The 27,933-nt window shown below is 33.4% G+C and overlaps 1 protein-coding gene across 3 annotated transcripts in view; it reads left to right on the top strand.

The window, feature by feature from the left end:
* LOC125666226 (uncharacterized) overlaps nt 1–27,933 on the top strand; it is a 73,260-nt gene that overhangs the window by 5,520 nt on the left and 39,807 nt on the right. Inside the window, exons 2-13 of one of the 3 annotated variants that reach the window (XM_048899335.2) lie at nt 4,690–4,882; nt 5,041–5,145; nt 5,388–5,457; nt 6,724–6,908; nt 8,201–8,242; nt 9,136–9,189; nt 9,689–9,742; nt 23,889–24,131; nt 24,242–24,298; nt 26,474–26,518; nt 27,032–27,076; nt 27,372–27,443. In XM_048899335.2, coding sequence (XP_048755292.2) covers nt 4,690–4,882; nt 5,041–5,145; nt 5,388–5,457; nt 6,724–6,908; nt 8,201–8,242; nt 9,136–9,189; nt 9,689–9,742; nt 23,889–24,131; nt 24,242–24,298; nt 26,474–26,518; nt 27,032–27,076; nt 27,372–27,443 — 1,165 coding nt within the window. The remainder of the gene's footprint in view (nt 1–4,689; nt 4,883–5,040; nt 5,146–5,387; nt 5,458–6,723; nt 6,909–8,200; nt 8,243–9,135; nt 9,190–9,688; nt 9,743–23,888; nt 24,132–24,241; nt 24,299–26,473; nt 26,519–27,031; nt 27,077–27,371; nt 27,444–27,933) is intronic. The other 2 variants (XM_056151600.1, XM_056151601.1) reach the window with 2 other exon arrangements.

Genomic DNA, 27,933 nt, shown 5'->3' with positions numbered 1-27,933 from the left:
GTTGTTTACATCTCATAAACTTAGTTCCCATTCACAATTTGTAAGCTTACTTTCCATATGAACCCATCACTGTTTCAAGTTCTCAGAAATCTGATCATTGAAATCGGTTATATTAATCGTTCACATTCTTGATATAAATTGTAACTGTCACGTGTTATTTCGTTAGTTTAAAAGGTGTAAAACTAATCTAAAATTAACGACTCTTGAATTCCATGGGGAAAAGATACCACGTGTGAACATTGATTTTTACAAACAAAAATCATGTTTAAAATTTGTGGATTGTGATTATAGCATTGATTATGAATTTCAAACTGTATTTGACCTTCTGAATAATAAAGCATTGGACTCCTGACTAAAGTCTAATTTGGGAGATTTTCGCTATCTTATTTGAGATTGATTGATTGGATATTGTTTAACGTCCCTCTCGAGAATATTTCATTCATATGGAATATGGCGGTGAAGGCTACAAAATTTAGGCCTATGTTTGGCGCTTATAGCTTATTTGAGAAAACTAAGTGACTTTAAATAACAACAAAGCGTAAACAGGTTATTTGATCTATTTGAGCATACTTTATTGTAAAGCGATTTAAACACTAGTTTTGTTTTCAACTTACGGGGTTCTTACTTTATATATAACTCTCAAGTAATAATTACTATGATAAATTTACATAATTACTTTTTTTCATTACATTAAATGAATGAATGAATATACATGTATTAAGGGATAGTTATTTGAATAAAGCATGACGTTAGGTAGTAATAATAGTAAATCTACCAGAATCGCCGATGAACATCTGAACAGAAGGACAATATCTTGGTTTAAATCGACATGTTGAGATTCATCTCTCCATAGAAATAAGTGACAATCAAGAATATATAATTAAGTAAAATGTGAGAGACTTCTTAAAAATGGTTTCCGGAATGATTATATTTGTTACATACAAAGTAAACCGCGGGTAAACGACACATGTAATGGAGACCAGCAATGCTGTTTTTTTCTAAACCCATCATAATTCAAAATGCTGTTGTTTCTGGGTTTGATGTATACACAACAATATACATTACTCGATTCTACAGCTCCCAGTGATCATCCATGCGTGCAAGGTAAAACAAAACAATAACGGTAAAACAAAAAATAACGGTAGGACAGAAACTCATTTGGTACATTGTTCTGACGATAAAACAAAACAATAACGGTAGGATAGAAACTCATTTGGTACATTGTTCTGACGATAAAAATTTTCAACACTAGAGTACATATTTAATATTTGTGTCTATGATCAAATTCCAACACCAGAGAACAGATTTAATATTTGTGATTATGATCAAATTCCAACACCAGAGTACAGATTAATATTATGAATGTAAAGCATCACATGTTTTTTAAACCACCTCGGTTACGTATGGAAAAGAACTTGATATCTTGTCAGGATGGATACAAAGTATAATATGACTATTAAAATCACGTTTGAGACACATCAACAGAAAACTGCATGTCATCTAGCCTTTATGTGTTAAGTAAACCAGAAATAATGAGAGAATTAAACTGTAGATAGGTTACTTGAGGAATTTGAATTGGTTGTAGCCGGACAAGCTTGTAACAACATGATCTTTGTTTGTAAGGCTCATTATTACAGCTGTATTGTAATCGAACTGGGCACTCCACATTCCATATCCACACTCTAACTTCGCACTTTAAAATGTTGAAGAGAAAAACGGTGCCTGTGTTGTAGAGAGCAGATTCATAGTATAGTAGATCAAAGTGGGGAAGGAGGAGTTGACTTCACAATTGTCTGGAAATATGAAATGTACGCTGTCAAAAAGGAAAGGGGTGCCACATGCCTTGATTGTTCTGGGTTTAATGCCGTTTTCTCAATAGTTTTGCCAATTTACGGCGGTTTTCTATCAAACATATGTTCACTATACGAAAGATGGTTGGTATTGAAGAGTTTTGGAATTTCCCTGACAGCTCCTGGTGACTCTACTCCTTTTTCATAAAATCAGAGAAACCCCAACGTAGCACAAACAGTTTCATAGCATCTCATTTATGTTGCAAAAAGGCTGCCTTTAAATGTTTGTTTTTGACACATTATTAAAATATTTTTTAAGACGTTGTATATTCAATTCAAACATATTTAAAATGTTTATTAAAATCATATTGATTGCTTCAGGCTACATATCAAAAATGTTTGATGCTTGTATCTTTGAAATGTTTCTACAGTATCCTGCTTAGAAACAATCAAAATGGAAAGGATTACAGAACTTTTAAATAAGAAGATTACTGTGAACATTGTATAATTAACATTAACGTTGTACGTAAACACACATACCTGTGTATTAAAATCAACCGAACTGAAAATATCAAAGACTTTTTTAAAAGTTGTTTTGTTTTCCATACAATTAGTCATTATTAGAATATTCACATTTGTACGAATTTAGGTTTTCTTTTGCAGCGAAATTGTACATTCCGGAACTGTTCATTTTGATCGCTTCTGCACTATTGTTTACCCATCGTCGCGCATGTGTATTGTTTGCAACGTATAAATAACGCAACATGGCTTGCACCTCAGATTCATTCGCGTTAAATATAAACATATCGAGAGAGAACAAGTTAAAGTTACGTAACCTAGGTACTATAAATCTCATGCATGATTAACTTATAAGTGATAGAGTGCGAACAATGCGTACACCATACTCCATAAAACGCTCAAAACAGTCTTGTGTAGGAAATCTACTTTTTCATAATTGGATATCAAAGTACTTTGTTCTCTCTCGCTATGATTATCAGAATATCACGTGCATGTAGCTAAGAATATAAAAATGAGCCTTGTTAATATGACAAACAATTGTGAGTGCTTTATTTCCCATGCACCTTGACATCTGCCATTCACATTTTTGCTGACCATTAGAAGTACATGTACCTTAGTTAAGTATTTTGAACAGTAAAAATGGAAATATAAAACATGACAATTTTCAGCTCAAATTGTGTCCCTTGCCCTCATTTATAACTCAGCAACTGATATTTGAATTTTGGTTGACCATTTGAACTACTTTAGCTAAGCACTGTGGACAATAAAAATGAAAACATCAAATTTTCAGCTTAACTGTGTCCATGCCCCTTAAAAATATGTCATCTAGACTATTTACATATGCAAGTCATTGGAATTTAAAAAATCTAATCACTGCAACTTAGAAGGTGGATCTCTCAACCCAGAAACACAATATACATTGTCATTACTATGTATCCAGAGTGTGTTGTTTCTGATTAAGGGATGTGACTACAAAATGAAGCCGGTCTGCAGTGTGTTGATCCTCCAAGTAATTTTCCTATTGATATTTTATTGTCACTGGGTAAGCTGTATTCCTCGTTTGTTTTTCTTCTTCGAATTAATCAAATCGCTAGCATACCACCTCTAGTACATCCTACGTGAATTTTTTCATATTATAAGTATTATCCTGTGATTGATTAATTGATTGTACATTGTTTAATGCTCCTCTGAATAATTTGTCACCCATGTGGACACGTCTGGGAATAATAGCACTCGATGTCATGATCTAGATGTTACAGCATGTTCTGGAGGCGGGTCAATACGACAGGGTACATGTTTTCTGGACCATGATGTTTATGTCAAGGTGTTCTTGTATCTATTACAAAATACTATACACTCAAACGCAATATATATGATTTGAAAGGTGTTTTTTTGTGTGGAGTGTTTTAGGTGAAAGTACATCAAATCTAAATATATATATTGATATTTATATATATTAGAGAATATGAATAGTATTAATCACGTTATTGATGAGCTCAAAGTTTTATATGAGAACTATTCCAAATGTTCATAATCTTGAAATAAAGTCGTTCAATTTTATGATGTTCGTTACAATATGGGCGATATTTTAAGAGATTCATTTGAAAGATACATCAACGTGTTGTATGTCGTTTTCATGGTGGGTTTCTTTTTTGCGTTGTGTAAATGAATAAAATTTGGGCAAACTTCAGCTTTGGTATTTAAATGTAACATGTTATTTAAGAGTATGTTCATATAAGTTGAACATATGCTTTAATTTTTATTTCAACTGTCAGTAGAAATTAAATAATCTGAATTATCGGCAACGGTACTCTGGGTTGCAGCCAATTTATATAAGTCACTTATAGAACAAAATGAATTAAGCACAGTCATTATATATGTCTCTTTGTAGTATTTTCTAAGTGACAGCTAGACTGGTAACGGAAATTTCATAGCCCTTTCGTCACATTCAGACATATTTATTTCAGTTTCTTAAAAACTATATTTGCCGTATATGTATTCTCTTTCTTTGATCCAATCTATGCTTGTCAAGAAATTAAAAACACCTCCTTCGTAACATTCTGGATCCGCCACTGTAAACATTTTATGGGTTTTGATTGTTTTAACGCAAGTACATCTATAATAATGTGTAGTTTATGTACATTGATTGCTCCAAGGTATTTACATTTATAGGGGTGACACTTATTTTCTTCTTGCTGTAGCAACATTATTGCTACTACCATCATTTTGTTTACATCTTTTCCTATATCTTTTGTTTTTAAATTAACGTCCAATTAATTCATTTTGATTGTAAATAAAGATATTCATAAAGCCGACATCAATCGGCAAATCTGAGGATAATGGAGTATTCAAATTGTTTCTTTTACATATTCATTTTTAGACGTCCTCGTTTTCGATATTTCCGGTAGACATTTGCCCAGAAAATGAAACTGAAGTGGAAGAAGCTTCCGAGAGACTTAATTGTTCCTTTGGTTTCCACGAGACTACGAATGAGTATCACTGTGTCCCCTTCTCAAATCTAACACAACTTGTCGAGTTTTGTTATCCGAAAACAAGTGGATTGATAGAAAAAGGTGTGTACACTAATAGTCTTTCATCTGATACTTTTCAGCTGCATTTATATCTTCATTTTCTCATGCAAATGGATATGACAGAGTACACGGTAGAAATCACTTATGTTTCCTAAAATCTTGAATTGACTGTTAGTTTAAGGATTCTGTCACTGTTTAAGGACTTTGTATGATCCTTGAGGGAGACACTTTGGATGATCGGAATTGCCACCGTTTTAAGAATGGCTGTTCAGACACACATTATACTTCTGAGACAATGTATAAATGTGAGTAGGGATCACAAAGTTGAATAATATTATACCTCTCCATTATTTTGATCTTGTTTCATTATCTTTTAGATATACATTATATAATATGGTTCCAATTGTCATGCAATGATAAAGACATTCATTTGATGTGCTCATCAGGTGAAAAAAGTTCGATGTATGATCTCACTGCTATTTTGTTTTAATTTTCTTTATGCTTTTGCATGAATAAAATATCATGTTATTTGGTTGAATACTTTTAGTTCCTATGTGTTCGCGAATCAATAAAGAATTAAGATGCTATCTGGCTGAACCCTCCTGTCCTCCTGTCAGGTAAGTTGTATTTGTAAGTGACGTACACTCCATTCTAGGATGTTTCTCTCATGTAGGGACGTCACAAGCCTTATGTGAAGTGTCACACATGTGACGTAATGGATTTCAGAAGTGAGGGTTTGCAGTTTGTCAGTTTTTAAAGGCATATCCTGTTATTTTCACTTGTAATGCCGAGTGTTTTTTGGCCAATATCCATAATCATAGAATACAGTTTGTGTTCTGGTGTTGATAAATTTAAGCACGAACTAACTTTGTCTTCTTGTGATGTGAATCTAATTGTCTATTGACGTAAGATGAAAGGAATCGAGTGTGACATCATGTATACGAACGGTGTCTATGACTGAGTTTAAGTTTTTGATTGTTTGAACAAACTTGCATCACATTTTTGGTATTTCCCTCTGGACTAGTAAGAATCCTTACATTGTATTCGTTGTCGTAATGCAGTGTCCAGAGTTTCGATCCAGTGAAGTTCTCGTTGTCTACTTTATGTGAGTTTTAGTATGATGGAAATGTTTTTTCTAGAATTCTTGCTCTCACGGAAAAGTTACCACGTCTCAATTCTCTGATAATTCTGTGCTATCTTCGAAACCTGTGCGGTCTTTTTATATGTTGTATCAAATCTCTCAGCTTCTTCGTTTGTTTATGGTAATTCTTCGTATGATACTTGCCTTTGATGCCTTATTCAGTTTCTCTTCACAAAAAGTTCGATTTCTCCCGAAATCACTGGTCTACCACTTTTTTTTGCCATTTTTTCTAACAGGCCATATGATGTAGAATTTATTATTACAAGTCGTATAACTCTCTCTCTCACTTCTTCGGGTTTCATCATCGTTACCTCTCGGTATCTGGTGAAGCAACCTACTAATACCAATACTTGTTTTCCTGTTGTAAATCATGCGTATAGATTCATTCCAATTTCTTCCATGGTACGTCCGGTGGCTTTGTCGTTTTTACGGTTCTATGCTGATATACTTTGCACACTCACTGACAGGAGTTGCATGTTAAGACTTTGTTTTCCACCTCTGTTTCCGTTTTTACTGATGAAATGAAATTCAAGTTGTAACCAACCCCTTACATCGCTTTTCTACTTACTGCTTTCAGCGAGTTCTACAGGGCTAGTCAGTAATGTAATCTAACATAATATTCTAGTAGGAGATGTTGCAATAGCTATCATTAAAAGGTACAAAAATATATTAAAGTTGGTAGATAGATAAATTAAAATGAAATATAGAGATATCTTCATTTTCGAATTCACTTCTATTCCAGACAAGTTTCATCCGATAGCACCCAGAACACCACAACAGAGGAAAATATCACTGTGGATGTGAATACATCAACATGGGTTATAGCTATAGGAATATTAATTCCCGTCCTGGTTTTTCTGTCTCTAACAGTTTTTTACAAATTCCAAACGACACAAAAAAGAACAAAACAAAGAAATGATGTTGAAGGTGAGACATCAATATTAACCTGCACCTGTGCTTTAAACTGTGTTTTATTTAATAGAGTATTGGTGTTTTAACGCATTGTATATATTTTCCATTTCGAAAATACAAACAGAAGGGATGAAGAATAAAAAAAAGGTGTTAGAGAAGTAGTGTAGGGTTCTTTATACTAATGATAAAGTTACCATCCCATGCTCATAAATATTGGGAATAATTTACATTAAATCTTATTCTACCAAGTTAACTAGCATAAATCATAAAGCATGACTAGCTACACAGATAAAAAGATAGATAAATATTGTAAAGGATTGGAAAATATCGTTTAAAGGGACTGATTCACGATTTTACCCAACATTTTGTTTTTCACTTTTAATGATCAAAATCTACTGTCTAATGTGTTTGAAAGATTTCACATGAAAATTAAGTTGATACATCATCACAGAAGCTCATTTTAGAGAGTTTATTATTTGTTTTGTAAACAAAGATTGCGGTATGCTATTACTTACGAATTTTTCAAAAGAAATGGATATCGATCTAAGTATTATCATATCTCTCACATTTCAAGCATTTTTGGGGTGAAATGTGTCATCTAAAAGTTAAAATTTGTGACTATGTAAAATTAAGATGCATTATATTACAAAATCAATATTTCACTTGTTTGTTTGTTTACATAAAAAGACTCGAGTCTTTGTTTACATAACACATATTTAAGGCTAAAATATTACATTTATTCTTGCATTCAGAAGGTCAAAATTTTGGCTGTCAACATTAAAAGAGCTATATTTCTAACGTTTAACATCAAAAATGAAAAATATTTTTATCAAAAATCGTGAACCAATCCCTTTAAAGTTAACATTTCAAATAGTCTATGGGCGTTATAACACGATCTCATTAATAAATACAGTTTGTCATGAGGTTAAATATTGTCTGACGCTTTATGTGAAGTATATGAGAATAATCGCTTTCTCCCTATCTATCTATCAATCAAAATTGCAAAAATAGTGAACAATAAACAATGAAGAGGTGATAACGAACAATGATTAATTTGATACTTCCTATATAGAATACAAAATTATGTACATGGGAAAATAGGCCCATGGACATATCAAAGGGGGGGGGGTCAAGTCCTTCGAAGGAGAAAAAATCCCCTGCCGATCGATCACATCCAGTGAGAGCCCTATACATAAAATGAACAGAGCAATCAATAGCGAAAATCAGTGTGTAAAGCTTCTAATAATTTGTATGATTTTATTTTCTCGGAAACATTTCAATAAATGTTTTTATTGTTCAATTCATAGAAATGGACAACCTTTTGGAAGGCCAAGACTTCAAGGAAATCGGTAAGTTGTACCAATCTATGGAAGAAATTCACGTACAAAACTAATAAAAGATACACTAGCCCGTAATTTCCACTATTTTTTCTTCATCATTTACGTACCATTAGAGAATTTTCCCGTTCGCAACTTTACTTTAAATGCAACAAATTTTGACTTGTGCGTGACATTTCAGGCCATAACAGTGAAGAATATGAATCATGACCAATTGTAACACAAGGCGTCCATTATTAGCATCATATATGAGGTTGCAGTGATTAATGTCGGGCGTTTGTTGATCAAACAGTCACTACCTATGTCAAACTCTTACCTTCCACGCGCCACCAGGGTCATATTATTCCATCCTGATACCAAGAGAATGCTCTTAGTACTTGACTAAAACAACTGTTACATGCAGATAATACACATTTCTGGAAAAATAATACAACAATCTATAGATGGCATTGAAGAGTTTACCCAGATATATTATAAAGCTATTGTTTTAGAAACAGATGCCTCTAATATTTCTTCCAAAGCACGTCACAGTACTACGTGCGAGTATTGCATATCTATTTCATTTTTTTTTTAACAATTTCTCTTCAGTGGTATTTATGTGCATCCCATTCCCTACAGCTGTCTGCAACCACAACAGTTGTTGTATTTATTTTTAGCTTCATCATTTTGAGAGAGATAGGACGAAAATGAAATCTAGTAAATAAATACACGTGTACATTCCACATTGAAGTCGTTGATTCTGAATTAAGTTTCTGTAGTTTTAATATTTTGCTTTTTCTCTGAAATGCGAAAAGAAAATAATAGAGAAATGCAGTCCCATTAAATACTGGTATGGCGGGATTAATTTCATATTATCTATCAAAGTGGCTTTCCAAAATAATATTGTTTCTTATCTATTTTTATAGGTAGCGCGGATGAAGAGTCACCATCTTTGAATCATGGAGACACAAGAATCACTAGTAAGATTCCTTAACATTTCGGTTGAGCATCACTGAAGAGACATTATTTGTCGAAATGCGCATCTTACATTATAAAGATATTTTGTATAGACAGATGCATTTGATATTTCTTTCAAAGCACGTCATAGTACTACGTACGAGTATTGCATGTTTATTTCTTTTTTGACAATTTCTCTGCAGTGGTAATGATGTACATTCCATTCCCTATAGCTGTCTGCAACCACACCAGTTGTATTTATTTTTAGCTTCATAATGAAATATAGTAAATAAATACACGTGTACATTCCACATTGAAGTCGTTGATTCTGAATTAATTTTCTGTACTTTTAATATTTTGTTTTTTCTCTGAAATGCGAATAGAAAATGTAAACAAACTAGATCACATATAATCATTGGTGAAAACTCTAGTCTCATTAAATGCTGGATTGGCGGGATTAACTTCATATTATCTATCAAAGTATCTTTCCAAAATTATCTCGTTTGTTATCTATTTTTATAGGTAGTACGGATGAAGAGTCATCATCTTTGAATCCTGGAGACACAAGAATCAATAGTAAGATCCCCTAACTTTATTGAATACCTTAATCAGCATTTCTATCCAGAAGGTGTTTGATAATTGACAAAATCTCTTAAAGAAACACATTAATTCTATTATGAGTGCATATAGGCTGACAAAAGTTACTGCAATAAAAAATGAAAGGTAACATAATGTGATATTTCTTAACAGTTCTATAAACAATACAACATTCAGAGCAGGTTGAAATTAGGTGTACTGAAAACATTGACTTCAGGAAACAGGACAGGTAGTACATATATGTGATTGAGTAATTATCCACTGTTGGCAGGTCACATTTTCAATACTTCCTACAATTTCCCATTTCACTAAATGTATCATCTGCAGATTAACAAACTTCACTGTTTTCTGTTTTCTAAGTTTACTAAATATGAATTTTGCAGTAGTAGAAATTGGTAGTATATGATAAGGTGGAAATAGCGAACTAAAGTACGGAATGAAACCCAAACCCTAACCCTAACCCTAACCATGAAAGTACGGAGTGAAAGGTGAAGATAACGAACAATCTTATAAGCAATGTTGAGAATTGGGCAAACACGGACCCCTGAACATATCAGAGGTGGGGTCAGATTCCTAGTCGAAGTAAGCATCTTCTGTTGATCGGTCACACCCTCCATGAATCCTATATCTTGTAATACATAGACACTCTTTGATTGTGGTTAGTTGTTTATATAATGTTTAATGCTAATATTTTTAAAAGATTTTTTTATGCTTATGGAGACGTCACCAATCTCGATGAAGGACTACAAAATTTAGGTCTTTGTTCGCTTTTTCGGCATTTGAGCAGGGATGGGTCTTTATCGTGCAACACCTGCTGTGAAGCAGGATTTCGATTTTTTGACGGTTTCATTAAAAATCAAAGTACTGAAAGACGGTGCCAGATTATTCAATTCATAACTTTCAGAAATATTGCAGTTATGCTAATATGACAATTCATATGGAAACTCTCCAGACAAATCCTTAAGTCAGAGATAGGTCTTGAATTGGAGATTTTACGTACAACTTCCTACTGGTGTTTTTGATATAAGAAAAGAAGTGTTCAAAATCGAAATTTCCTTAAAGTATGTTCTTTTTTATGATTTTGAGGCCAAAACGAATATCTAAAGGAATGCTTGTATTGTGACCTCCTAGTCTTGCGGTCAGTTTTGTTTAATCATATTGATGAAACAAAACTGACCACAAGATTCACAACTCGATATTCTTGGTTATCATTTTGCCGAAATAGTTTTTTCCTTATCAAACCAATATTCTTGGTTTGTATCTTATAGTGAGGGTCATCGTTTTAACTTGTGGACTTAGCTCTTCAGCTATTCATAGCTAAATCAGGTGCTGAACTCTTGTGAAAAAGCATGAATGCTATAATAAAGTAAATGAAAAGAAATATAAATACAGGTATGGAACAAAGTTCAATATGTCAACAGAACAGAAAGATAGCATATGATAAGTTGAAGTATGATAATATATGTTTAATAGGTTATTTTTTATGGACCAACATAATGAAACCAAATGTTAAAGATAAAATTGATAATGGCATACTTTGGAATTGCATAATACAACCTGTCAATAACACATGAAAGGTTAAAATCGAGTGGATATGTAAACAATCCAATTCTTTCCTTACTAAAGAAAATTTTCTAAAGTACTAAAACTGTAAACAAGAACATGTAAATTGTAAACATTGTAACAAAATTGGTAACACAGATTTGGGCTAGAAGTTTCCTATGCAATGAAAATATTTACATGTTACAGTCTAACATAAATAAACATGTCCACAAGTCTTCTCAAGTGAAACAATACAACATGAAGTGCTGCAAATTCAGGCATTTTTAGAATATTATGCATATACCAGTATCTGGACAATTAACAATTGTAAACGCATTACTGTTGAATAGTAATAACATCGATACAGAACAGTGAACTATGATTGTGTAAAGAATATAATACTGTTGCAATGTGAGATTATGAGTTAATAATACAGACTGATGCCTGATCAGGGTTAGATAAATTGCAATGCTGGGTTTTCATCGCTATTTTCAGTATCAGGTTATAAAAAGAAATGAACATATAAACACTCCAAACTTGTATAAAACAAGATATTTTTGTGAAACACAAAATGTCCCCGATAATGGCAGATCGCTGAATTTTTTAGTGAAGGAGGAATTAGCCAATCAGAGAGCTCCATTTACAAGCGCTTTCTGAAGCTATTGGCGCGCCACCATTTTGCCCGACATCCGACATATAGTTAGATTGTTTACATCGGATCGAATTTGGCGAATGAAGAAAGATGGCGAAGCGATGTTGCTTGAGGGGGTTATTGTAGTTATGCCATTTCCGAAACCAGGCTGAAATCTTGAGGAAGCGAGGAAATGGATAAAAATCTGGAAGACCACGCTGCACTGCATTTTCAGTTAAAGAAGAAATTCTGAAAGATCGAGGAAAAGCCAAACACTTGTATGTATGTTCAAAGGTAATATGATGATATAGGGCCTATTTTATATGTAATTACATAGTTGTATGTGTAATTTGAATCTAATGCGTCTGTGTAAAACAAGAAAAAAAAAGAGCTCCGTTTACAGGCTTACATGGAGGCCTATGGTAAAGTTTTAAGTAAGTTTATTCTCTTTAGAAAAATGCACTGGCATAGCCTATATCCGTGTAGGTTATTCCTTTTCACTTCTTTAAAAGAAGTAACAGGAAGGTTTGTTGATAGGGTGTCTAACATAAAAAAACACCACAGGACAGCGAGGCATATAGGCCTGTATAATCAAGTAGAAGGGGAGGGGGGTAGCCAGAATTGTAGAAATAGATTAAAATCTCGAATTATAATATGAAATAGATATGGCTAATCAAAGAGATTTATTTAATCATTAGTGTAAGTCATCATTTTATAATGTTGCAGCACTTTGTAAGTGGTAAACCCTCAGAGAAATACCCTGACCCAATTCCAGCCAGCAGCTATGAGGTTCTAACACCTTGCAGGTAACCACCAATTGAAAGACCATTGGAGTTGGACAGATTGCCTGCTTTGGAATCCAAAAGACATAATTTGTCAGAAATTCCATCTAATAAGTACATGTATGACTAAGTATTCAATTATTACATGTATTATTGCTGTAAGGTTTTACAGAACTTTTATATTATATGTATATTGTATACATGTACTATTCATACATTTATATATGTAATATATTGTTGCATCATTTTTCCAAGTTGGGGCTGGACAGTCAGAGAAGTTGTTAGTAATTGACCAGTATTCTTGCCAAGAAAATAAGGGAGAAGGGGGGCAAACTTCAAAATCCTAGATCATGGGGGAGGGGGGTAAATTCATCCTTTACTGCATGAATTCAATACTTTAAAATTTGAAGTTGACATTCGTGTCATTTCATGCTACTGTGAAAGAAAGTTGGTTGGGGGGATAAGCTACTAAACCTTACTTTGAAAAATCACCAATTTTACATGTAAAAGCAATAAAAACTGGTGTTCTCAAAAAAGATATATGCCTGATATTTATGTCCCCCTTCAAAGAAGAGGGGCATATCGGTTTGCACCTGTCGGTCGGTATCGGTCGGTCAGTCGGTAGACCACATGTTGTCCGCTCAATATCTTGAGAACCATTCACTTGATCGTAATATTTCATATATGGGTTGGTTACGAAAAGAAGAGGACCCCTGTTGTTTTTCAGATCAAAAGGTTAAAGGTCAAGGGTCAATCTACTCTGGATATAGGAATATACTGTCCACTCAATATCTTGATAACCCTTTGCTTGACAGAAATCAGACTTGGTACACTGGTACATCTTAAGGAGTTGTTGACCCCTATTGATTTTTAGGTCACATGGTCAATCCACTCTTGACATAGGAAGATATTGTTTGCTCAATATTTTGAATTGATAATACTACTCTCAATTAAATGATGTATGTGTGTATAAACATTTTCAATTTTGCACCATCGGGGGCATATATGTTTTACAAACATCTGTTGTTTTATATTTTCTTATGAATTCCATAATTTTTTTTTTTACAGATGTATGATAGTAACATCTTGTTGGATAGAAATCAAGATGGAGAGGAATGAAGTAGAACGCCAAGAGATTCCTCTGAAGCTGCCCAGGGTTGTTTAGTATCCAATGGAACACAGGGGGTGATGACAGAGGCTACATAGATAACATAATGCAATTAAATACAGGTACATGTAAGTTTAATAACAATACTAGTTTCATATTCTTTCTAGTATATGTGACGAATTCATAATTCATATGCATCTGATTAAAAAAAATCCTCAAACCACTCCTTTGTTTTCATGTCGCTGAATAGAAAATTTATTTGATGTTTCAATCATATCTACAAAATTACAGCCAAGTAAAATTGAAAATGTAAAATGTTGGCAATGCAAGATGTACACTCTGTCCTTGTGTTGCCTTTTCCAACTCGCTTGCCTCACTTTGTGTTATGTTAAGGTCACTCCACTCTTGTGTTCGATGTTCAATATATGCAAGGTCATGTATAGGTAGGGCCTTGGGAAATCTAGTTTCTCCACAACTATTTGCCGCACAAGACTCTGTAATTGGTTGCACCAGTGGTACCTAAATAGAATAAATATACAAATGTTGAAAATGTCCTTAATTCTAGAACACATGACATGGATCATAATAGGTGACGGTCTATTATAAGAACTGCAAACTTGACCTATAATATGAGTTATGTAGACACTTATTAGACATAATATCGTTGTATATAGTATTGGTTTCAGGCAATGAAATTCCAAGATTTTTATCAGAGGTAGGATATTATTTATTAGGATATATCAGAATGAAGTATATAATCATACTCTGATCCTTTCATTCATGTAATATGACTCGGCGTTACTGTACAAAAATTGTTACGATTTAAATGATACCTTAGACGAATTTGACTCCACTTTTTTTCGCACGCTGTGTTTGGCTATAATAGCTCTAAAACTTCATTGTTATTTCGGATTTCAAACATTTCGGTTGAGCATCACTGAAGATACATTATTTGTCGAAATGCGCATCTGGTGCATCGAAATTGGTACCGTATACGTTTTACATACATATCTTACAGGTGTCTCTCAACTCAACCTTTTGGCAAGTGTTGCTGAAAACAGAGCATTATTGGAAGAGAGAGAGAAATAGCTGCTACAGGTTCACTGTGATATTCAACAACTGTTACATGTCTTGAAAGAAAACAAGTTGCAGAGGAGGAGATTTGGATGTCAAAGTCTGAATGACAAAGATTATCAGTATTACAATGGGTTTTCTAGGGACCAATTTGATGCTGTCTACACATTTCTTGTACCAACAGCTGAAGATACTATCAAGTGGAGCAAGACAATTTTTAGTGCCAAATCATTGTTGAAAATATATCCAAGTTCTAACTAATCTCATGAAACTGAGACAAAATTTTGACTTTCAGGACATCGCTCATTATTTGATATATTAATCCTCACAAGACTCGAGTGCAATTTTTACTCACTGGGTAAATTATACATTATTTACATTTGGAAGTTTAGTTATTTTGTCTGAATAAAGTTTGTAACTTACATGATAGCTGAGATGAGATCCTATTGAGCAACACAGGGAGTTGGTCCTGCTACTGTAAAGATACCAGATAGGAAATGGGGGCTTGTTTAAACTTTTTCAAGTTCTCTATTTCTATTTCACTGATTCATCAAAACCAGAAATCTTCCACTGCTCCAGAATCATAATGACTGCTAGGACATGTGCACATTGACCTGCTTCCCTGTAAAATGTACACAACATGAAAAAATATAAACCAATTCTCATATAAATTTATATAAAATTAACAATTGCATTAAAACACTACATGAACCACAATACAAAATTATTTTATACATATCTTTGGTATGATTATCTAAGCAGGCTTTAGAAAAATGTGTGTACTTGTATTTGGTAAAGAAACCGAATCATAGTTACACTGACCTCGTATATGCACCCTTTAGTTAGCAAGTAACTGGAAACACAAACAATGGTCAAATGCACTGAGTTACTGAAAGGAACAAAAATGCTACAAATGAAAATGAAAAAACAAGAACATTACTGAGCAACGTTAATGAAATATGACAACTTTTCCGAGTGAGGTTGTTTACAAACGCTCTCTCTCTCTCTCTCTCTCTCTCTCTCTCTCTCTCTCTCTCTCTCTAGTCTAATACATGCATGTACGTATATAAACGGTTCAATAATTTAAAAAAGAAAATGTAAAACTGAAAACTATATTTCAATAACTCAAAATAATCGTATACAGACCCAGCTTTGCAACTGCAATGTGCGTAGTCTAATATCTTCCGTTGAAAGTTTACATCGATGTTAATCTCGTGTGGCCCCTGTTTTTCTCTGACTCTGATATACTTGGGCTTATATGCATATTTTCACGTATCGAACATGTGTGTTACAGAAAAGTCGTTTGGGATGTCCTTTAACGACATGATCCGCGCCATGTTATTTATGCGTCGAATGTCGGACTAGTTACCGTCGTAATGGTGGGCGGGGCTTGCACAAAAATCAGCGACCGGCCAATTCCGAAGATGGCCAAGGTCACAAAGACAATTATCTTGGTACCAGTAGAAAGATCTTGTCACAAGAAATGCTTAAGTGCAATATAAAAGCTGTAATATTTACCATTTAGAAGTCATGACCAATGTAAATATTTTTAAGAGTAGTTCAAATGTCAAGGTCAAAATATTTAGTACCCACGGAAAGGTCTTGTCACAAGGAATGCTCAAATGAAATAGCAAATCTTTAGCTCTGACTTTTCAAAAGTTATTGGCAAGAATAAAAGTTTTTAAAAAGTAGGTCAAACTCCAATGTGAAGGTCAAAGTTTAAAAAAATGTTGATACCTACATTAAAGTCTTGTCACAAGAAATATTCATATGAAATATCAGAGCTCTGTCATTTACTGTTCAAAGGTTATTTAAAAGGTTAAAGTTTTCAAAAAGAAGGTCAAACTACAAGGTCAAAGTCACAGGGTCAAACATGTTGGCATCCACAAAAAGGTCTTGTCACAAGAAATACTCAAATGAAATATCCAACCTCAAGTTCTTACTGTTCAAAAGTTATTAGCAAGATTAAAGTTTTCAAATAGTAGGTCAAACTCCAAGTTCAAGGTCACAGGGTAAAACAATGTTGGCACTCACGGAAAGGTCTTGTCATAAGGAATACTCATGTGAAATATCAAAGCTTTATCACTTCCTGTTCAAATATCATTAACAAAAAATGCGTATGGCCGAGTTATAGTTTGGAAAATTATCCACGCTTGTATTCACGAAATAAAAACATGCACGTATTTTATATAGTTTATAAATATGAAGCTTTGAATGACCACAATAGGTATTTCGTGTGATAATGACCTTGACCTTTGAATTTCAAAAGCAACATGAATATTGAATGTCATCAGGACTTGAAGTATGATAAACATGCACTAGCGAGTACATATATAAAAGTTAGAGGCAAGCCAAATCTACAGTATACAGTGAAAAAGATACTTTGACCTCAAAAGAAATAAGAAAAACGACAAAAAGAACTCGCCCGTACAGTTGTCAGGGGGTAATAGTGTTGGCTTGCATTAAAACTATTTTTAGCGTGCATAAAATAAATAACACGACAAACTCCGGATACATTCGCATATTCTCGGTTTCTTTCGTAAAAAAGGTCGCAAGTGAACTAAGTAAGAACATTTGCTCATGAAAACAACAATCGTTTCTGTTTGAAAGATAATTGAAAGATAATTCAAATTCATCTAATAAATCAATAAAAAATAAAGAGATTTTTTTTTTGCAAATTATTGATCTTATATTTTTCAAATCTGTGTACAAAATGATCAGCGCAATTTTTGCACTCTTTTCTTCCACGTAAATTCAATTCATGTGTTCTCAGTACTGCTTCCGTTTTGAGTCCTCGACTGACAGTAAACTAATAGACAAGGTCACGTGACCCCGTCGAAAACCGTCCCAGTATTGTGGTCCTAATCTATCTCGGATCTTTAGAGAAGAAAATAACCGAAATGGAACGGAGATATCAATATCAAAGATAGCATAACTCTGCATACCTATCGTAGAGCACTTCTCTCTATAAAAGAAACACAAAGATCCACCTAACAATTAAATCATCGAAATCCTTTTCTATACAATGGGATCAATGTTAACGTCATACTAACCTCACATTGCATCATGTTCTCACTGAAATAATCTACTTTATATTAAATGGTCAAGGCATAGATGTAATTATCCTTATAATGCAAATCTGTGTTTCGAAGTATTGCATGTGTAGCGATGACGATTGCTGTCCTGATTAGAAATGGGGTATAGAGTGTGTGCACTTGCATTTCTATTGTACCAGGATATTCTAGCACTCTTTGATTCTGGATCATATTGAAAGACAATGGTTTTTTTCTTAAGTTGTTGATTGATTGATGTTTTCCGCCACACTCAACATTTTTTTCATTTATCTGGTGGCGCCCAGTTTTTATTGGTGGAAGAGAGAACCCAGATACAATGTACCTGGGAAGAGACCACCGACTTTCCGAAAGTAAACTGGGAAACTTTCTCACTAACCGGCGCGAGCGGGATTCGAACCAGCGCCGACCACAGGTGAGGGGCGGTGTGATTTTGAGCGCAATGCTCTAACCACTTGTTGAATACACCGCGGAGTATACATACAAACTTAAAGTAGTTACACTCTGTACAACAATCAATTCTAAAACTCATCTGGCAAAGGAAGAAGTACGCTGAGCATATAAATTTGGCCTAGTAAAATAAAGAAAAAAGTAGATGACACACTTTTACCTATCACAGTAATTTGGGGGCAACATCCTCTCTTTAATTATACAAACGAAATGGCGCCAAAACATCTGATAATAAAATAATACACTCCCGATTTGACCAGGATCGCTATTTTTAAACCAAAACTTCAAAGTGTTACTTACATTTGTCAATATTTTGATGTGTACACATACCAAGCGATGGGTAATATCTGCGTGTATTAAACGAAATACTTAGATTATTAATAAAAAGGCCCTTGCATCAATCGCCTTCCTTGGACACAAAAGGGAATTATAAAATTTCCGTAGAATATTTTGCACCACCCATATTACACATATGCGCGACAAATCACAACTTAAGTAGTGTGTTACCTTTTTGTAGTACAGATATGAACTACGGAAGTATAATATCCTTTTTATCAAATCATGTGAGCATTATACATGTAATTTTGATTTTCAATTCCATTCGGTGTTTTTGTGGAATGTAAAATTATGGCTTGTTACATGAACTACCCTCATGTAAAATTGTTTGTAATACGACAAAGATAATAATTCTCGAGCAACCAACATTATGTTCGTATCAACAGAATGTAAAATGTCTTATAGATACCTATAACTAAACAACCCCACTGTGCAGTATGTGAAATGGCAGTTTAATCATTTGCGGTTCTAGCCAGGCTGGGGCGAACCGGGTAAAGGACTGAATTGGAACCAATAGAAATCGCTCATATTTCCACAAGTCATCTTAAAATTAAGTTTGATAAACTACCATGAACAGCAATGGTTTGGTGTATTTCCATATTAATGTTTACATATCCCACATCAACGTTTACATGTGGCATTTACGTCAGGAAAGGCGATAGATACTTGGAAAAGGCATACAATAATTGCACTGTAATAAATTCAACAACAAAAATCCATTTCTTTCATAATTATATTCTTTCTTTTATAAATGAGTCCCGTGGGATCCGGGTTAGAATAAGTCCTCAGTACTCCCTTGCTTGTCGTAAATTTTACAACCTTTCACCAGCAGTGATGAGGTTTCCGTATGAGTGAAATATTCTCGAGCGGAACGTTAAACAATATTCAATCAAACATTCAGTCAATCAATCAATCACAATTATAGACATCTTGAGATACTGGAAATTGTAATATAACATTAACATACACATGCATGATACTAATGTTCTACTTTCTAGATAAGAATTAACAGATACTTATTCAAATATTGCTTTTCGATGTGATTTATATTTACATGTGTAGATGCAATCAGTTTTTTTTTTTATTCAAATCAATTTTAACTTGTTTTACTAATAAAGGGTTTTACTGTGGCAAAGCTAACCGAAACTATAATTGTAAAAATGACTTCACAAATCTGGCAAGATTGTGATTTGAATCTAAGCCAAGTTGGGTTTTTTTTAAGTTACAATATACTGTGCTTTAGGCAATATTTACATTTTCAGCTGAGAGTACTAAAAAAGCCAGCTGAAATATATTTTCAAAAAAATATTTTTACACACTATATTCATTACAATCTATTCATCAACAAAGGTATAAATTCAACATAAATAACTAAAACAGAAACTGTCAAAACACGGACGGAAATTAATTTCGTCTTAGCTCTTAATTAAGGATGAAAGACCTAATTCGAAAGTTTGCACTTCTGCGCAGAAAGCCGCGCACATCGCTATTTACAGTCTCCGTGCATTGTGACGTCGCTACAATTGTTTCATCACATTATGAGCATGCGAAATTTGCGAAATTTACGAACTGAACTTGAGACTGTATATTTCTTTCATTATACAAGTAATACATCTTGTTTTAATCCATATTTGATATGAATTCTTCAATAAAGTCGATTTATAGAATTTCCGTAACGTTTGTATCTGTGAATCCGTGACTTTAAAAAATCTGTCCGTGATTCTTCCGTGTTTTATGTGTAATTTCTGGGATTCCGTAATTGTCCGTGTTTTTACAACCCCCCGCGCATATGCCATGAATCAAACTGTCATAAGTATGCACAACGAAGTAAAAAAAACCAACATAGACTTTTTTGTTATTAAAATTTTACTTCTGAATATATCATGAATATTCTTATTAATAGTAATTACTGTATTACTCTATAAACAATTAACGATTTACGGCATGCACCAGAAGCGTATTACTCAAAAACCGACGATAATTTCTATTTACAACCAACTGCGGAAAAGAGTAGAATAATATTTTGAAATTTTTCAACCATCCATTAAAACGACACAGAAAAATTTACTAAAACCGTATCAACCAACAACAACCAAAGAACAGAGGCAGAGCCGGGGTAGTTTCTTTCTTGGCTGACAATAAACACGCTATCGCCCCTACCCATTGGATAGATATTTTATTATTATACCAAAGCAGAATAATTCCTCTTCCGACAACAAAGCAAATCGTCCCGTCATGATGTTGGGAACAGCTGCTATAGTTGTGACGTTGAATACGCCGCTGGGCTTTGTATTTGACGTCACAATGCCGAATTGCGCGGAAAATCGATGCTGTCGTTGAATAGTTTGAAGACTATCACCCTAGCGCAGATCTTAGCACAGAACCGATAACACGGCAGAAATACGTATATTTTGGCGAAAATAGTCGGCTTATCGTCATCTTTTGATATAGAGAAAAATACATTCAGGTAGAATAATGCTTTAGTTACTCATGTCTGAGATTGCAATTGCCAATCAACATGTCACAGTACCACGTATTACATAAACATGTATATACATTTACATTCAATACAAGTACAAGAAATGTCAGAATTCCTTTATTAAAATAAATTTATACTACTCCTATTAAGCTTAGCTTATAAAAATGTTTCAGGGAATAAAAGTTCATTTTGTTTCTGAGAGTGTTCATAAGAAAAATCTTATAAATGATGATGACAATTGAAGTACATGTTAGATCCTATCTTGAAACTGTCCGATAAGTCATGTACCTGGTCTCTTATCAATATAGAATATGTATGTTTTTATTCAAACATTTGAACTTTTTAAATTTATTAAGAAAAGTTAAAGATTATGAAAATGAAAACAAAATGTGCACATTACATACACACTATATACACATCCGTTGTCTTAAGATGCATACTGAGCTCTATATCGGATTTATTGAATTTGTGACAGTTCATACATTACATATTTTGACACCACCCCTGGAATATTATCCAATGACTCAGTGTTTACATATGATTGGTGAACTTTTTCTAAATCCATATGATTATTTAGTATAAAGAAAAAGTGTGAAACTACAAGTAGAAAACCTATCCATTTCTTATTTAATGACATTTTCCTTGAAAACTGGCCAAAAATCGTCCTTTGACATGCTCCCCTAAAAAAGAATTGCCAATGAGCCATACTTTTTTTCTTACAATTAGTAAGCTTATTGTCATTTTAAAATCATTCTTTACTTTGGATTAAAACTCTATTGTAGATTTTTTTAATTTTAACTTTTATATTGCACATTGGAAATTTCCCTATATTTCCTTTCCAATTACGACTACTTCATAGCCAACTTTTGAAACGCCCCCTGCTGAAAATCAAATACGATTTTCATTTGTTTTTTTCAATGATTTTAACTCTTGAATGCATGTTTTACCTTATATCAAAATTTGAATAAAATCTCTATTGTAGAAACGAATTAGGTCCGTCACCCTTAATAGAAAAGCCAATTGAAAAGAAAACCTAATCCGTAGAAATGATAAAAGAATGAATAAATTTCAGGAAAAGTAACTATAATGATAATAACTTGGTAAAGTTTAGTTCGATTTCAATGATAATTGTGTAACTGATGCTATACAAGAGGATGAAAGGTCTGGTTAACCCATCACATAGGAAATTAGAAATAATAATTCATAAATGATTAAGAGAAAAAACGTTTTAGCCATCCAAAACCTTCATCTTAAAGCTTTTAAGGTAAGGAGAAACTATGTTTACAAGATAAACCACTGGAGTCAGGATTTACGCGATGTTTGTCCGCAATGCTTATCTTTTATGTTACAGAGCTTACTTTTCATCGTAGGAACATATGGCTATAACGGAAGTGAGTTTTGTCGGAATTACCGGAACATATTCTATTGTGTTTTGGAGATGATTGTGTTCAATCGTTTCCATTCTTTTTTAAAATTTCTTATTCAATACATTACATATATTGCTAATTGCGATTTTTAAAAGAAATGTGTTAACTGTTTGAATATTTAAATTATTTACATTTATATTTTAACTACGGAGATCATAAAAACTTGTAAGCACCTTTTCTATTTACACTTCGTTGATGAAAATTTGAACAATGATAGAATATATAAATAATAGTACTTTATATAGAGAAAGTAGCCCTATTAATAGAAGGCATTGTTCTTCCTCGGGGACTTTTGAAATACAAACAATATTCACATAAGATACCTACAATTAAACATAAGCATATCAAGATAGATTCTGTGATTATATACAATGTATAACAAAGTGGTATTTATTACAAAAATGCATACATATATTTTCACCTGCATACACATGTATATAGAACATATATCTAAAAATAACGATGGCTAATTATATATTTTTTCCACATTTCTTCTAAAAACATTAAGAGACGGTGAAAATCTTATATTTAATGGTAGCTCAATTATCAATACATGTACGCCTGAGTGTTGAAGAGCGTTTTTGAACAAACGTGTTCAATGTTATGGTAAACGAACATTTTAATTCAAATCGGAACGCGGGAATATTAATCATGAGTTGATAAAAAAAATCTCGTAGATATTCAAAGTCCATACCTTTAAAAGTTGTGTATAGTATAATACACGTGTTTTAATGAAATAACATTTAACCATCCTAACTTTTCTAACAAGGGTTATGAAGCTACGGCCATGGTTTATTAAAAGACACGTTATTTGTAAATAGAGTTTGATTATGATATTTCTATAATGTTCGTTAAAAAGAGTTTTTGAGTGTGCGTCAATAACTTATTAAAAAATTGTCCAAAGCATTTTAATCAACAAGGCACATTGAACTAGTTTTGTCAGTGTAAGAATTGAGAAAACGTCATCAGACAAAGAACCAAAACGCAATGTAAAATTTTGCACTCACAAAACATGCCAACTTTGCTACTTCATATCACAAAAATAAGCGTGAGATATGGATATAATTACTATACATGTACATGAAACGTACATACCCTAAAGAGCGTTAGGGCATACAATTACCAACTTTTGAAAATGGGCCAAATTTGACCCTTAGTGTACATTATCCTTTCTGGAATACAAAACAAAGCAAGATTACCAGACTTATTTGCTTGGTATTTTTAGTTGAAGACTACGCCAGGGACGAGAAGTTTCAAGAGCGTTTCCAACAATATCTTAAAGAGGGATCAGTGGATGTGTGCCCAATATCACAAATCATTATTGTTGGTGAGAATGGAGTAGGGAAAACAATCCTTCTTTATCGTCTTCAAGGAAGAAGTCAGGAAGAAATAAAGCAAATACAATCAACAAGAGGCATATATTGTCACACACAAAAATACGGATTCATTGTAACTAATAACCAACTTGGTAACTTTTTTTCTTAATGCTTGTTCTTATTTACCAAATACAAATGTATTTCGAGAACAGTATGAAACAGCGAACACATTTAACTATATTATTTTGTTTTTCCTTTTCAGAGATTAATAAAGAAGGGAAAAGCAATCTGGCAGTGCCACCAGAAAAAGTGCTAGCAGGTAAATAAAATTCAATACGTCTAGGAATTTTGCATTTGATGATGACTGAATGAAAAAATGTACAAAAAATCGTGACGGGTAATGCGAATATTTCATAATGTACATTAATTTTGACTACGGATAACGCCAATTAACTGATCAAGATATAGAGCTCACTGCGGATGTGACCAGTCAACAGGGGATGCTTATTTCTCCTAGGCACCTGATCCCACCTCTGGTATATTCGATAGGGTGTTGCTAAAACGCGGAACGGAAAACGTAACGGACGACGGAACGGAACGGAAAATAGTTTATGCAATAAAGTTATAAGGGGGTCAGCATTTTGTAAAATGAAAAGGCTTATTATGAATAAGGGAAGCATAAATTACAGAGATAACAGGAAGTCATCCTCAGAATCCACTATTTCATATTATGTATTTCAAAACAGTGTATTTTGTGGATGAATGTACCAACAGGTGCTTGCTTAATATTTTGCATAGTAAGTTTTAATAAAAATATAAATCAATCTCCTGTTTTACCCTCCTTTTCCCTGGCTTTAACATACCCCACCCCCCACCCTTGATTTTGACAGTATGTTGTTTCAGAAATGAGGAAGAAAAATGAGATAAACATACTCAAAAAGACTTGAATTTTAATTGAACCCCTTTCAAATTTTATTACTTTATTCTGGCTGATTTTATGAGCCTATCCAATGAATAAAAGTTACATCCTCCCCCGAAAACAACATTGTGATAGATAAAATAATTTGTTGAACAATTTCCCCAAACATTGCCTTTTTAAATCAAACGTGCTTTTAATCGAACTAGATATGTTGAAAATAACTGACCTTAAATTTAGTTTTACACCTGTTACAATATACTTTTATGTGTCACATCAAATTTCAAAGCGAACGAGTCCGGTGTGGAAAAAATCTTTGCCTCATTTCGGATGAATCCATTCGAAAGTTCGTATATTTACCGATATCCTGCGGGAAAGTGTTGAAACTGAAGAGATTCAACAAAAAGACAGATTTAAACAGAACCAATATAAACTAGGGTGAAGTTTACGACCCATAGTAAGAAGGATGTTAACAGATTTATTTCATAATATATGAAATAGCTATTTTAAAAGGCTAGCACAGAATTTATGCTTGGATGGAATTAAAAGTCATCTCATTATTAATCTAAATGCTAAGCTATGCAAGGCGAAGATAACGAACAGTGATCAATCTCATAACTCCCATAGGCAATACAAAGTAGATAGTTGGACAAGCACAGACCCCTGGATACACCAGAGGTGGGATCAGGTGCCTAGGAGGAGTAAGCATCCCCTGTTGACTATACAAGTACATGTATTTAGTTTAGAAATGAACTGCCAGAGGTCCTCCCTATTTAAGATTGGAGTGTTGTGGTCACTAATTGTTTGTTAGTCAACAAATAATAAATCAAACACAAGATGTTTAACTTGTTGACTTAATAAGATCATGAATTATCTCTTTGTTTTATTGATATCACACTCCCTGTGCAGACACATACATGGTATTATGCGTGAATACATGTACATGTGCGTTAATGACGTTTTGCCACGGGAGGAGGTATATAAACCACGTGTTTTCTTTTCATTATCTACCCACAGGTGTCACTGCTCGCTAACACCTCTGTCAACGGCGGAATTTCAAAATTCTTGTAAAACGCTTTGTAATTTTTTATACAAACGTTTATCTTAGTTCGCTTAATCAATTTATGATGTAAAATTTGAAGAGTTGTTTTATCGCTTGTAAACAATATCCAAATAGTTGATTTTAATCAAAATGAATCATGTCCCAGCGTTTGTTGGTGTTATCTTATCTAATCATTCTAATTCTTAAATTCCTTCCGTTCTGTTTCCCGTTCCGCGTTTTAGCAACACCCTATTCGGTGGTCCGTGTTTGTCCAACTCTCTATTTTGAATTACTTATACAAGTTATGAGATTGATCACTGTTCGTTATCTTCACCTTTCATAGAATAAACATGGCTGATTCTGAAATACTTTGTGATGCTGAATAAATCAAGTTTGTTGATTATGAAGATCTCTGCGAATTTTGTACTGAAATGTGTATAGATAATTCATTAAAAAGTATCCCAACGAGATAAGGAAGTGGTGAACATGAATAAACATGAACTCTTTTTATGCATTTTTGGGTGGACGTTCTACAGGAATCAAGAAAGAAGTGGCAATCGTAAATGATGATAAGAAAGAAGGTAAGAAATTCGGTAAGACCCCTACCCCGGAGTTAAGAGTATGACAAATACCCCTCATATATTGCTTTTTCATTCAGTAACTGAGTTTGATATAGATAAGGTTTGTAAAGCAGCAAAGAATCACAATGATCGTATCATATCTTAGAATTATTTCTTCATCCACGACAATGATGATCACTTTATCTTTAATATCTATTGAAAACTGTAGATCAAATTATAAAACTTGTTAACAAATTTATTTATTTCTAAACTTTGAATTTGGTATTGGCTTCTGTAAAAAAGACAAATAATTTGCATTATGTTAAATGTTCTTTGATGTGTTTCTTACCGCTGATCCACTAATTCAAATGTTGAATTGTTTGGAAACTATCTTCACCTTGCTTCTAATTCTGTTTTTCTGCATCAGTTGAATGATCGATTTGAATGTTGATGTTCTGTTCGTTTTTCATTTGATAATATTGCAATATTTTGAACATTTTTCTAAAAAATGTATTTTGGGTGGACGTTCTACAGGAATCAAGAAAGAAGTAACAATCGTATATGAGGATCAGAAAGAAGGTAAGGAATTCGGTAAGATCCCTACTCCGGAGTTAGAAAAACATAATGGCAAATTACGTGATGCCCAGTAAATGGATTTAAGTAAATTTTTGAGCGAAGAATTGCATACATGTACATTTATAATCCCCGTTTACCCATTCGTTGATGATTCTGGAAGTAATATTATTGAAATCATGCTTTTTATTGATTAGCTAAGATATTCTAATAACGAAACTAAGGATTATCTTTTATGAGATTCACCATTTTCATGTTCATTGCCATTCCATTGATACATATTATTGTCCTTTAACTAAAGATGGAAATTCAGCACGGAGTTTGAAGGAGGAGCAACTCATCAAGGAAGAAAACACGAGGAAGCAGGATGACGGTATAACTTATTTCATCTACGAATGTATATACCTAGTTGTAAAGCTGTGTTATGAGAAGTCACTTTGTTATTTTCATTTTTTAAAAAAGATATTGAGGATTTTGAAATGAGCTGACCAATCTTAACATTTTCGAGCCTTGGCGAGGGGATTATTTAATCCCGGCAACATCACTTGAAAACGCTAAACTAATAATTGGTGGGGGTTAAGGTATATATTGACAGAAACTAACTCATTTTTCTACATGTACCAGCTCTCGGCCTTGAATATGTAAATAGGTTCAATTCATAGTGAATGACAATGCAAATGTGAACGCACTGTGAACGAATAGAAAATGGTAAAGTAGAACGTTTCAGAGACTGTAGTAAATGAATAAACGAACACAAGAATAACTTGGAAGAAATCGATGTTTCATGTAATGTACCTAGATAAAGCATGATCTCCCTTCCATTATATTCAGGGGTACGTCTTTGTCTTATTTGTAATTTCGTA

Source organism: Ostrea edulis, chromosome 10 (genome assembly GCF_947568905.1).
Source record: "Ostrea edulis chromosome 10, xbOstEdul1.1, whole genome shotgun sequence".
Lineage (NCBI taxonomy): Eukaryota > Metazoa > Mollusca > Bivalvia > Ostreida > Ostreidae > Ostrea > Ostrea edulis.
Note: the sequence above shows the minus strand (reverse complement) of the source record. Positions and strands in the feature narration are given on the sequence as shown.